The 14,005-nt window shown below is 40.7% G+C and overlaps 1 protein-coding gene across 3 annotated transcripts in view; it reads right to left on the bottom strand.

Moving 5' to 3' along the window:
* LOC309879727 (transient receptor potential cation channel subfamily V member 6-like) overlaps positions 1 to 3,194 on the bottom strand; it is a 33,054-nt gene extending 29,860 nt beyond the window's left edge. For all 3 annotated transcript variants that reach the window (XM_082763830.1, XM_082763831.1, XM_082763832.1), the window contains exon 1: positions 2,601 to 3,194. In XM_082763830.1, the coding sequence (XP_082619956.1) occupies positions 2,601 to 2,731 (131 nt within the window). In that variant the 5' untranslated portion in view covers positions 2,732 to 3,194. The remainder of the gene's footprint in view (positions 1 to 2,600) is intronic.
* Positions 3,195 to 14,005: the final 10,811 nt, after the last annotated feature.

The raw sequence follows: 14,005 nt of genomic DNA, 5'->3' as shown, positions 1-14,005 counted from the left end.
TAAGCCAAAAAAAAAAATACCTCACTGTGGATAATGCTGAGATCAAATTCCAGTAAGATTCAATGAACTAATACACATGATGAAGGAGAATAAACAGCAACACCAGTGAAGGTGAGAACTACCAAAACAGTTAGCTTCCAGGTTTTATCAGTATTAGTTGTGAGACAGTAAAAAGCATTCTTCTTCTAGTGCAGAATCATGACACGCAGAATTATGAATTCAGAACACAGTAGAAAAGTAGTACCATATTTGCCACTGGCTTTCAGTATGATAAAAATGGAATGTAATTGCTGCTTATTCCAGTGTGTATTCCTTGTGTTAGTGCCATTAACATTTAGGTGAATTCAAGCTGATGTCACAACACTGCAGTTCCCCAGAAGAAAATGACAAGATGAAGTAAAAACAGTCTTTGTTTACAGCAGTGTTTCCATATAAACACAGGTTTTCTATGAGTAGATCCATACATAAATCACTACAGGAAGTTTTCTTTTTGTGTCTTTCTACCTGTACATAATTAAGAATATGAAAGCAATAAAAGTGATTCTAGTCCTTTGCAAAATGCTCCTTTTTGCTTTCTCAAAATCTGAGTATCTCTGGGGACAAAAACATGGCTGCCTAGGATGAAACAGAAATATAGAAAGGAAAGAGTAAGACAAGGGGAAGAAATGGTCCTGTCCCTCCTAAGGAAAAAAAAAAAATAAAAAATCACATATTGGCACCATGTTACTTTTGGGAAACACATACACCTAAAATTGGAGGGAAAAAATGTGTTTCCATGCAAGCCTCATTTCATGGACAGTGAAATCATATGAAGTACACGTGTTTTTACATAGATTTTTAGAAAGAAACACATAAATGTTGTTTTGGGGACCACTGGGGTTTCACCCTAATAATTGATAAGAAATTTATGATTTTTCTGTTTTTCGCTGTCAGAAGCAATGCACAAGATATTCATGGGCCTGCAGCATACAACTTATGAGAAAAGGTTGAGGGAGCTGGGCTCGTTAGGCAAAGAGAAGGTTGAATGGCAATCCAATATCAGCCTACGTGAATAGGAGTGACAAAGAGGAAGGGGCCAAACCCTTCTTGGTAATAGCTAATTGGTAAACCATTTGGTTTGGCTACAACATCAAATGATGATTTCAGAAGTTCAGACTGAACACTAGGAAGAAAAAACAAATAAACAAAAACCAAACAAACAAAGAAACAAACAAAGAAACCCTTTAGCAGACAGAATACTACAACACTTTAACAGATTCCTAAAAAATCTCTGTCCTGGAAGGCTTTCAAGACACACACAAAGCCAAAGTGGTGCGATTTAGTGTTGGCAATAAACCAGCTTTGAGTAGGTAGTTAGATTAGAAACCTCCAGAGGTCTCCCACATCTCTGTTATATAAAATTGTGAAGATAATGTTATAAATATAAAAATATTAATGTCTTTAGACTTTTATCTTGTATCTGTTCACTTGGAGATTACAGAGTCTGAGAATGTATTTTTCAGTTACTTATGATGTTATTCATAAATGTATACAAAGTTAAACACTTCAGAGTTCTATGGAGAAAATATTGTTCCCACCCTCCCTTCCATTTTAAGTGTATTTATGTCTCACTGCTTTGAAATAAAACATCACAGGCCTTTGTTATTTTGTCAGAAGTTAAATGATGATGTGGAATTTCTTTCCCTAAAGACAGATAGGTACAGCTATTGCTGTAATAAAATTAGCCTACTTATTTCTATGCGTGTGTGTGTGTATACATATGTGCATACATGCATACACACAGATAGAACTCTGTCTCTTGAGCTCATTTTTCTAAGTTTCAGGGGAAAGAAAAACAAAAGACTGGAAACAATTTTTGTTGTTTGAATACTGCAGACTTTGTGCATGCAGAAATAACAAGGAACAACAAAAAACAGATACAGCTGGATTTCTGTGAATGCTCCTGCATCCCTGCCTGTGGAGGGAGCAACCTTACACAACAGTAACAAACAGCCTTGATCCAGTATTTACATGTGAAAACACAAGCAATCTTCTTGATAACCGTACAGTCTAAGAGAATTCTCTCTGTGAGATGTAGGTAATGACACCTGGTTGAAGGAATGAGAAATAGCAGTCAAACTGAGGAACTGAATGACCATCAGATTGTGGAACAATATTGCACCCATTCTATCAAACAGTAAGGGCAACCTTCAGAGAGACAGAAAGCAGAATCCCTGCAAAAAGCCATAATTTCAAACAAAGCTGACTGAAGTATAAATGCCACACACACTCTCAGTTAAAGCAAAACAAAACAAAAAACACTGCATGTGAGCTTTACCAGTGAAGAAGGAAAGTAAAAAACACATGTTATTAATTTGTGGGTGAAGCCCTGCACTCAGGGTAATTCAATGGAGATCTAGTAAATCCACTTGTGAAAGCAGATAAGATTGGAACTCCAGAAACATTCCACTTTGAAAGAAGAAGTCTGATAAAGAACAGTGCTCCAAGGTTTTTTAAAGCTTATTTACTGGCAGAAATGCCTAAGGGAAGAGAGTAAGAATGAGCTACAGGGAGAGAGCAGCAGAAGAAAGGGAAGGTGAGAATGCTACAATACACTGTACCTTTTCTGCTGGAGTAAGTAGATTTCATCCAGATGTTTATCCCAGGATTTTTTGCCTTGCAGCTTCTGACTTAGTCCATTCCAGATCCGGTAATAGAAGGGCTTGCTATCACCAAATAAAGGTACCCCCATTGGATGTCACTTTTTCTTTCTTGCCTAGTTGTCTGAAAGCCAGCAATCCTCACTATGAAAACAGTCAGGTGAGGCTTCCTACAGGGCACCACTTGTCTGCCTTTGATCTGTTACACAGAGGACACTGTCCTTCAACTGCATCGGCTCATCAAAGTACATGTAAAAACACAAAATAAAATCACTTCTCCCTAGCAGACCAGACCTCAAGCCTGATCAAGTATTTAGTTTCCAAAATAGCCCAACCCAAAGGTGTGTCTGATTTAGTAATAGCTCACCAGCAGCCTACACCTCACAAAGACCCTACACAGCACTGAGGAAATCAGTATAGCACTGAAGTCCCATGCTTCTACTATTATTGTTTTTCCAAAGGCAAGAATTCAGAAGTAATCACTCTCCTTATGTACCTCTGAATTCCTCTGGAAAGCAATCTCAAAATAAACAGCTAAACGTGTAAGGCAAAACACCTTTTAGCCGAGTGAACATGTGGGAACCTGCCCTAAAAGATACTGTGTACTGGGAAGGCGGTATAGAGGAGGACACACCTCTCATCCCAGCTGTCTGCAAATCCCATTAAAGACATAGTCATTACAGACTCCACCTTCTCTGTGTCAAACAAAATCACATCACTTCACAAGTTGGAAGGACAGTTTATATAGATTAATGTATAAATGTTTCATATTTCATTTTCCTTTGATTTTCTACAATCTCTCATTGTTTCTCCATGCTATTATTCGAGGAGAAACAGTCATCTCTTCAGAACTCTTGGTTTATTTATTACCATGCCAGATTTTACATCTAAACTTTTGCAAGCTCATGATATATCTTGTTTGTAGAAACAGAAGTCACCACAATGAAAAAGAACAATGCTTCAATGCAAACTTGAGGAATTTCATCCAAAAATGTAAGATTCATTGAATTATCCAGTTTTAGGAGAATGTGTCAGGTTAAATTGTCATTATGGGAAAAATGAATTCCTTGCTATATCAAGAGGTCAAAGCACAATACCAGCCAGATGTTGTAAGCAAAATGTTTTTTGTTACTTTGTTTTTTAAACAATATCACTAATACATCCCTTCTAGCATTCTTGGCATTGGGGGGGGGAGGGAGCAAACTATAGGAGGGGGGTGTGGGCAGGGAGCAACTCCACTCAAAGTTGAGCAAGATATTTAGATACTGAATAACTAAGTTAAGTGCTGTGGTAAAACAAACACAATCTCTATTTTCCTGGGTTGTTCTCCCAAGCACAGAACATTTTCTATTGTCTCTCCTTGCAGGGTAAAAACCCTGGAAGACTGCTATGAGCAGGGCAGGCAAGCAGTCACACATTATTCCCTCTTGTGGCCAGCAGTACTGCTGTCACCTAGATAGCTTCTCTAAGATAAAAGATGTAAATAACGTTCATCTAGCCAGTAGAGAACACAGATCTCAACTAGTCATGAAGGTAACAGTTGCAGCAGTCAATGTAATTCAAACAATTGCAAACCAGTGTCTCTGGTGGACTCCCTAAGTTGTCATGATAGGGGAGAGGCAGAGCTCATTACAGCTCACATGCTTCAGGCTGTTGTAAATCTGACTCAACAGTTCTCTTTTACCCACCAATATGAATACAAAATTTTAATACCGCAAAATAGTGCTTTTTATAATTCATGATACAAGTCATTTCCAAAGTTAGGAGAATGCAGAGCTGGAAGATAGCTGAAATATGGAAGAATACTGGGCCTAAGACTTTCTAGTAGGTCATGGCCATACCTCTTAAGTACTGCTAAGCTGTAATTTTTTTTATTTATTATTCTTTTTTAATAAATAAAAACTAGGGACCTGATAAGGTGTAGTATTTGAGGGGTGTATTACAAGTCTGTACATTTTTTGTGTATGTGGTTTCCCATACCACTGTATGGGTCTGTATAAGCCTATACAGTTTTTGTCTACATGGTTTCTCAAACCAAGAGCTAGGTTATAACTCTTGGTATTCCTTTCCATTGCTCCTGAGTCATACTGTGACTCTAATTCTCAAGGCCTCCCTTTAGCTCCTGACATCATTCTAGCTCTACATTGTTCTATAGGTGTTCCTTGCTTCAAGCTCCAACTGCAAAATGGGTCTTTATCCTGGATGTCTGTCATGCCTTTTCCTAGTGTCTTGACTTCTCTTGATTCTGACTTGAACTGTTCCTGTTTGATACTTCTGATTACTGGAATGTCCTGATTTCAGCTTAGCCCTACCAAAAGAATATGCGAGTTGATGTGAAAATCTCATATATACACTTTCTCTGCTTTTCTATAGGCCATGAGTAGCAATTAAGCATGAAAAAACGCAAACACACACAAATGCAAACACAATCTGAATAAATGTGTTTCTTACACCACAGTGTCTAAACACTCTAAACACACAAAATTAGGAACAAAGTAGCAACAATGAAATAATGCTGGTTCTGTACAGTTCAGACACTCTGTGGTTCTAGGGGATATGTCAGAATTACATATGGCATGGTTAGCATGTGTTATCTTTTCTAGAGCTATAGACTGTTTAAGTAAGCCAATACATGGAAATACTTTTACCACATCCAGGGAACTCCCATTTTCTAACATACTTGCTACAAATACAAGAAAACAAGAACCTTGCTTTGACCACTGGGTATTGTCATGTTGCCACAAGCACCGCTTCATGCTTTTTTTGTTTTTAGATCATACTATATTTTCAACAATGACAGCATAAATCTGAATAGCCAAATACGAATGAACTGATTTCTGGTGACCATAGATCTAAAGTTAGCCTTTTCTATCAGCATGCCTGAAAAGACTACAGGAATAATTTCTACATAGTCTCCATTTTTTTCCTCTGTTCTGCACACCTCTTCAGTTCCTTGTTTGTTTAAGATATAAATCAAAGTGTCTATTACCTAGCCTATTATAAAAGTAATTTCAGCACTAATGTAGAGACTGGCATGATTTGCAGAGTACATGGCATGGATTCCTTTCCTTCAGAATGGCCTTGACCCTTATATTCCATGTTCTCACAAAACTCCTGTTAAACCTCCTGGAAATTTTGAGTGCTGAAGATATGTAGGATTTAATACAATGTGTTTGTCTGGTGATAAATCAGGATAGGTGTGTGTTCTTTTTTCTCTTTCTCTGGTTTTCACTTACAGTTTCCTTAGAGTGGGAAAACTATAAGAGTTGTGTGGTATTTTAAAGTTACTACAAATATATATCTAATCCTAATCTTTCACAAAATCCACAAGAATGTGAACCATGACTATTAGGAAACAGAGATTATAAAAGGCATCATAAAAACAAAGAACACTGTTCATCCTAAGGGAATAACAATATTAGCTGCACATGGTAAAATCCTTCATTTATATCTTTTGGAAAGATTTTAAATGTTTCTGTTAAGCACAGAAATGCATGTAATTAATACATAGTATCAGGAAAACTTAAACAAAGTGACAGAAAAGAGAAAGGAAGAGAAAGGAAGAGAAGAGAAAGGAAGAGAAGAGAAGAGAAGAGAAGAGAAGAGAAGAGAAGAGAAGAGAAGAGAAGAGAAGAGAAGAGAAGAGAAGAGAAGAGAAGAGAAGAGAAGAGAAGAGAAGAGAAGAGAAGAGAAGAGAAGAGAAAAAAGAAAAGAAAAGAAAAGAAAAGAAAAGAAAAGAAAAGAAAAGAAAAGAAAAGAAAAGAAAAGAAAAGAAAAGAAAAGAAAAGAAAAGAAAGAAAAGAAAAGAAAAGAAAAGAAAAGAAAAGAAAAGAAAAGAAAAGAAAAATCAACTTTTATATTGCTTATGATGACCTGAAATTTCCTTCCATATTTGCCACCCAAATCCATGTTAAGCATCTGATAAACAACTTAAGTAGCATGATTAGAGCACATTACAGACATTGAGAAGCCAAGTTGTCTTGACTGGTCTAGCCAACCCATGTTGTCTATAGATAAACTTTGTCCCAGACTTTCTGCTTGGACAAATTTCAGCACAAATATTTGTCTGGTTTGCTGTCTTAGGGACACCTTCAGAACCACAAGTGCAAGGTCATTTCAGATGCTCTTATTCTTCCAATGCACATTTCTTTCTGTCTTGTTCCATATATTCTTTCTGACTTATAAGTATGCATAAACCTTAAAAATAAAATGTTCTATTTTTTGTTCCAATTCACAAACATCTTTCACCTTACCTCTAACAAAAGTTTGTTCTAAAAAAAAAATTCCCACTTCAAAAATCACAAGAGAAAATTTATTGTTTCAACACTGGCAAAACAAAGTGCATGTATCTGCATAATAACATCTAGGCTACCTTCTTAAGACCAAGAGTGGAAGTGCAGCCTACAGCTATATTGTCTTTCAACATCCCTCTGTACATTTCTGCTTGTATTGTAATTCTTTGTCTGAAACAGTAGCACCTAAGAAAAGCTCTCAGATATGTGTTGCAAGGGAAAAGAATGACAGAAGCATAAATATATAAAAAAGCAATGAAAAGTAACAGTTCCTGTGTACAGCACAGAACCCAGGACACAAAGCCAAGAACTGGATTGGACTCCAACAATTGAGCTGGAGATCTGTGTACAGTCACAGGGCCACGATCTCATTGCTCACGGAGACATGGTGGGACAGCTCGCATGACTGGAATGCTGCCATGGAAGTCTATGTCCTCTTTAGGAAAGGCAAACTGGGGAAGCAAGGGGGAGGAGTTGCCCTTTATGTGAGAGAGCAATTACAGCATACCCAGCTCCACCTAGGGGAGGGTGAAGGATGAGTGGAAAGCTTGTGGGTGAGAATTAAAGGGTGGGCTGGCATGGGAGACACTGTTGTGGGGGTGTACTAAATCAGGATTGGTGCATCCCTGAGTAGGAAATCAGGGAAGTGGGGCGGGAGACCTGTATGGATAAGCAAGGAGCTCATCAACAAGATCAAAAGGGAGAGGAAGGTCTATGAAATGTGAAAAAAGGGCCTGTCCCCTTGGGAGGAGTATTGTCAGGGCCTGCAGGGATGTGACAAGGCTAAAACCCACATGGAGATGAAGCTAGCAAAGGAGATAAAGTATAATTAAAAGTTGTTTTGTTTTGTTTAAGTATGTAAACAGAAAAAGGAAGACTGAGGATAATGTGGGTCCCCTGCTGAATGAGGTGGGTATCCTGGTAATGGGGGACGCTGAGAAGGTTGAGATACTGAATGCCTTCTTTGCTTCAGTCTTTGCTTCAAAGACTACCCCCTCCCTCCCACTGGACTTCTGGACCCTGGAGGGAGGAGAAATAGTCTGGGAAATGGAGAGCCCCTTTGTTTGAGGAGGGCGTGGTTTGGGAGCTTCTGAGTGGTATCAACACACACAAATCCATGGGCCCCAAAGGGATGCATCCACGTGTGCAGAGGGAGCTAGCAGAGGTTATCGCCAAACCACTCTCTATCTTCTTGAAAGGTCTTGGAGAACAGGAGAGATGCATGAAGACTGGAGTATAGCCAATGTCACTCCGGTCTTCAAGAAGGGCAAGAAGGAGGATCCAGGAAACTACAGGCCAGTCAGTCTCACCCCTGTCCCTGAAAAGGTGTTGGAACAGCTTGTTCTGGATGCCATCTCCAAGCAATTGGAAAAGAAGAAGGTTATGAGGAGTAGTCAGCATGGATTCACCAAGGGGAAGCCACGCTTGACCAATCTCGTTGCCTTCTATGATGGCATCACCAGCTGGGTAGATGGGAGAGAGCGGTGGATGTCATCTACCTTGACTTTAGCAAGGCTTTCGATACTGTCTCCCATGACATCCTACTAGCAAAGCTGAGAAAGTGTGGGATAGATGAGTGGACAGCAAGGTGGGTTGAGAACTGGCTGACTGGCTGAGTTCACTGGATGGTGATTGGTAGCACAGAGTCTGTCTGGAGACCTGTGACTAGCGGTGTTTCCCAGTGTTGGGTCTGGTCTTGTTCACAACTTCATCGATGACCTTGATGAGGGAATAGTGTCTGCCCTCAGCAAGTACACCGATGATACAAAGCTGGGAGGAGTGACCAAAATGGCAGAAGGCTGTGCTGCCATTCAGTGAGACCTGGACAGGCTGGAGAGCTGGGCAGGAGGAAACTAGATAAGGTTTAACAAAAGCAAGTGTAGAGTCTTGCACCTGAGAAGGAACAACTGCATGTATCAGTACAGGCTGGGGGATGACCTGCTGAAAAGGAGCTCTGCAGAGAAGGACCTGGGGGTCCTGGTGGATGACAGGTTGGCCATGAGCCAGTAGTGTGCCCTGCTGGCCAAAAAGGACAACGGGATTCTGGCGTGCATTAAAAGGAACATGGCCAGCAGGTCAAGAAATGCGATCCTCCTCCCCCTCTATTCTGCCCTGGTCAGGCCTCACCTGGAGTACTATGTCCAGTTTTGGGCTCCCCAGTACAAAAAAGACAGGGATCTCCTGGAAAGAGTCCAGCAGAGGGCCACAAAGATGATACAGGGCTTGTAACATCTCTCCTATGAGGAAAGGCTGAGAGACCTGGGTCTGTTCAGCCTGGAGAAAAGAAGACTGAGAGGGGATCTTATAAATGTTTATAAATACCTGAGGTGTGGGAGACAGAGGGTTTTGGCCAAACTCTTTTCAGTGGTCTGTGGGGACAGGACAAGGGGCAATGGCCATGAAATGGAGCACAGGATGTTCTGCACCAACATGCGAAAGAACTTCTTCACAGTGAGGGGCAGAGAACACTGGAACAGGTGGTCCAGGGAGGCTGTGGAGTCTCCTTCTCTTGAGATACTTAAGACCCAACTGGATGCCTACCTGCTCTGGGGAACCTGCTTTGGCAGAGGGGTTGGACCCAATGATCTCTCGAGGTCACTTCCAACCGCTGCAATTCTGTGATTCTGTGATCCTGCAACTCGTGAGGCCAGCAGTAAGTAGTAGTGCAGGTATTCCATGTATACCATGGATAATCTTCTATCTGAAAAGGCTGTAATAACAACTAGCCAGCAACTGCTTAGCGTATTACAGATATGTTAGGGAATCCTGATGGACTGTGATATTTCCAGTCATTCAAGTTACAGCATCTTACTTGAGTAGCAAAGCAAAACAAAGTTTTAGAGGAGTGTATGCAAATGTACAGTATTATGTACAGTTTCATATCACGCAACTGAATGTTGATCCATATCTATGTAAATCAAAGCTAAACAACAGAGGAAAATGACTATATATTGCAGGAGAAACATAGTAGTACCGTTATCTCCTTTCTTGAGAAACTCTTATCTTCACAAGATCTAAACTACTATGTAAATATGAATTACTTTACCATCATCAAATTGCAGATAAGTTAGAAATAGAAATAATTAACAATGCATTATAAACCATATCAGGGCATTGGTGTCCTTTAAGGATCTACTATATATCACACAACCAGCCTTGATGTATAATTCTGGTAATCTTTCTCCTGGCCTGAAAGACTGAAAAATCCTGGAGGCAAGCTTGCTTTTAATTCAACAGTAAGCTGAATTATCTTAATGAATAGTGTGTGTGTGTTGTGTGTAGATGTGTGGTTAGTAAGCCTGGTTAAGAAGAGACTTAAATTGTACTTCTTGACTTGGGGTAGTGGAAGCAAGGCCAACTACTTGTGGTGGAGAATGGCAGCAGAGGTACAAACTACTTTGAAGGATACATTCCAAAAGTCTTGGTGAGTTGGACAAAGTATCATCAATAGTTCTCTCTACTGTTATAGAAACTCCTGGTGCAGCCACAAAAATGGCACTAGATTCTGTAAGACGGACCACACCAACATTTACAGAACACTCCATAGTACTTGAGGGTTGGACTAGATAATCTTTAAAGGTCCTTTCCAACCCAAACTGTTCTATGATTCTGTGATTTCCAGAAAAAAAGACAAGAGAAAAAAGTAAGAACTGAAGACCTCTGGTGCAGCTATATTGGCAGTTATAGGAGAATTCTTGCTGAAATAGGGTCACCAAAGAAACTTGCTTCACAATCAAGCACACACACACTGCCCATGGACATAGGAGTCCCATTTAACTTCTGTCTTGGGCCTTCAGTTCCTACCTGAGATAAAAGTAACCTTGAATGAGTGGGTAAGTAGGATTCCACCTCACTGGGGAAGCTCTGGTAAGTGGTCAGGAAGTTTTTCTAACTGTTGTGCTTTGAACAAGATAAAAAACTTTCTGTTGGAGAGTTGGGAAGCTTACTGTCAGTTTAGGTAAGAGAAAAATCCCCATGGCTCTTGTAGAGGGGGAGTGCCTCAGAGAGTCAGGCACTCAATAAAAGCAGAAGTATGTTCTTTAGGAAAATATGAAATTAGTGAATATGAAGCAGACAACCTAGTCCCACAAGTAGGAAACTGGGAGTGGGTTCTAACATTAAAAAAAAAAATAAATGTAGAAAAAGTAGGAAAGAACATGGAATCTGGCCTCAACTGTATACTAACAAAAATTGAAACAGTAGGATTTTAAAGTTATAAGATATGGAAATCAGGCCATGAAAGTATTCTCACCTGGATTTCCTCAAAGATTTTAAGACAGCTCAAAGGTGTTGCTAGGAATCTTTAAACCATTTATTAGCAGCCAGTAGGAGCCCATAACTGAGTGGGAGAAAGCATTATCTTAAAAGAAGACCTCACTAATTAGTTTTACCTTGTGGTCATGCATGCCACAGGAATACCTGTCTTTAATTCAGTAACTATGAAGTTCCCTGTGCAAACTTTGGAATTGGTAGACCCTGATTTTTTAATAGAAGATCTTGTTGTTCCTAAAGATACACAGGAGCTTCAAAGCATGTATCTGGGATGTATCCAAAGGAATGTTAACCCCAGCTCTGTGGCTAGCAACATTTTTGCAGTTTGGAAGAAATAAGAAACTTCTTAGGGCATGCAGAGATGTGGTCAGGAAGGCTAAAGCTCAGCTAGCACTGAAATTGATCAAAAACATCAAGAACAAAAGGGTTCTTCGTGTATGTGAGCAGTAAGCAGGAGAATGGGGAAGATATAGGCCCATTGATGAACAAGGCAGGGAAACTTGTTACTAATAATGTTGACAAGGCAGAAGTCTCACTACCTTCTTTACCTCTGTCTTTACCAGAGTAGCTGGATGCCAGACCACGATCTAGTGGCAATGACAACACATGTTTTGACCTACCAGTTGCAGAGGGAAGGCTGGTCAGAAGCCTTTTGCAAGGTCTTAACACACATAAATCTATTGGCCCAGATATCTCTGATGACTGGAGGAGGGCAAAGATCATACACATTTACAAGAAGGGCCCCCAAAAAAAGACCCAGAAAACGACAGGCACATTGGTCTTCAGTCGGTGGGAAAATAATGGAACAAGTCCTCCTAGAAAGTATTAAAAGCCAAATGAAGCAGGAGATTAGAAAAAGCCAACACAGATCTACCGAAGTCATATCGTACCTTACTAACCTGATCACCTTCTATGACAATACAGTATTTTCTATTGACACAGAGAGAGCAGCAGATAGCAAAACATTCAACACTGTTTCCCACAACCTTTTCCTGGAAAAATTGAAAAGGTACAGATTAGATAGGTGGTCTGTGAAATGGGTGGGAAATCAGCTGACAGGCTGCACTCAAAGGGTGGTGATCTGTGTTTTTTACTCAGGCTGGCAACCTTTCACAAGTGTGCTTCCCCAGGGATCATACCGGGCCCTATGATGTTTAACATCTTCATGAATGATCTAGATGATGAGATTGAAGACACTCTCAGCAAGTCTGCTGGTAATACCAAATGGTGAGGTGGTTACATCAGAAAGGAGAGCCATCTTACAGAGAGACCTATATAGGCTGGAGGAGTGAGCAATCAAAAACTGTAAGATGTTTAACAAAGACAAGTGCAAGGTCATGCACAGAGGAAGATGCAGCCATACAGCCCAATACATGTTAGGATCTGTGTGAATGGGGAGCAGACTTGCTGAAAGAGACCTGGAGGTCCTGGTGGACAGCAAGCTGAATGTGAGTCAGCAGTGCACCACTGCAGCAACGAGGCAGATCAGATCCTGGACTGCATCCACAGTGGCATTACTAGCAGAAATAAAAACAAGATCATCCCACTCTACTGAGTGCTTGTGAGGCCACACATGAAGTACTGTGTCCAGTTCTAGTCCCCACAATTCAAAAAAGACACATAGAAACTCAAAAGGGTACAAGAGAAGGCCTCAAAGACAAAAAAATGGCTGGGGAACTTGCTTTATGAGAATAGCCTGAAGGTCTTTTCACCCTGGAGAGGGCTCACGGGGGTCCTGGCTATAATATTGCAGTACTTAAAGAGGTTCTCTCCTCACAAGGCACAACATGGAGAAGACAAGGGGCAGGGTGTACAAGCTGCAGTAGCATAGGCTTCATCTTGTTATAAGAAAGAAATTTTTTTACAGTGAGAACAATGAATCACTAGAACAGCCTCCCCAGGGATGTGTTAGAATCCCTGTCAGTGGAGGTCTTCAAGATGCTGTTGTACAGAATGTGATTATCTCAACTAGGCTCCCTTTTTCTACAAAAGCTTGGACAAGACTATTTTTCAAGATGCCTTTCAACCTTGGGCTTCCTATGATTCTAAGAAGCTAGCGTGATAGCTGTTTGCTGTTCAAATTCTACAATGTTGAATTAAGATGGCCTAAATACTCTGACTCCTTATTTCATTGCTCATATCAGCCTTGGAAAAATCTCAGAGATGTCTGATAAATGGATTATGGTGGTTTTACTTACGTGGGCAGCTGAGCTCCACCACAGCTGCTCTCTCACTCCCCCTCCTTAAAGTGAAAGGGGGAGAAAATATGATACAAAGAGCTCAAGAATTGAGATAAGGATGGGGAGATTGCTCAACAATTATGGTGACAGGCAAAATAGACTCAGAGTAGGGAGACAGTAAAATGTATTGCTTATTACTAGCAAGCTAGAGAAGTGAGAAACAAATGAAAGAAAGCAAAAAACACCTTCCCCCCCTTACACTCTTTTCCACCTCCTCCCCCCAAATGGTGCAAGAGAATGGGTAATGGGGGCTGCGGTCAGTCAATAGCACTTTATTTCCACTGCTCCTTCTCAGTCACTCTCTTCCCCTGCTCCAACATGGGGTCCCTCCCACAGGATGCAGTCCTTCCTGAACTGATCCTGCATGGGCTTCCCACAGGAAACAGCTCTTCAAGAACTGGGTTCGTACCATGGGGTCCATCCATCAGGGGCAAACTGCTCCAACATGGGTCCCCCACGGGCAGCAGCTCCTGCCAGGTCACCTGCTCATGTGTGGGCTCCTCTCAACAGGCTGCAGCTCCAGCCCAGAATCTGCTCCGGCAGGGGTCCTCCACAGGCTGCA

This window comes from Aythya marila, assembly GCF_965140915.1.
Source record: "Aythya marila genome assembly, chromosome: 1".
NCBI lineage: Eukaryota > Metazoa > Chordata > Aves > Anseriformes > Anatidae > Aythya > Aythya marila.
Note: the sequence above shows the minus strand (reverse complement) of the source record. Positions and strands in the feature narration are given on the sequence as shown.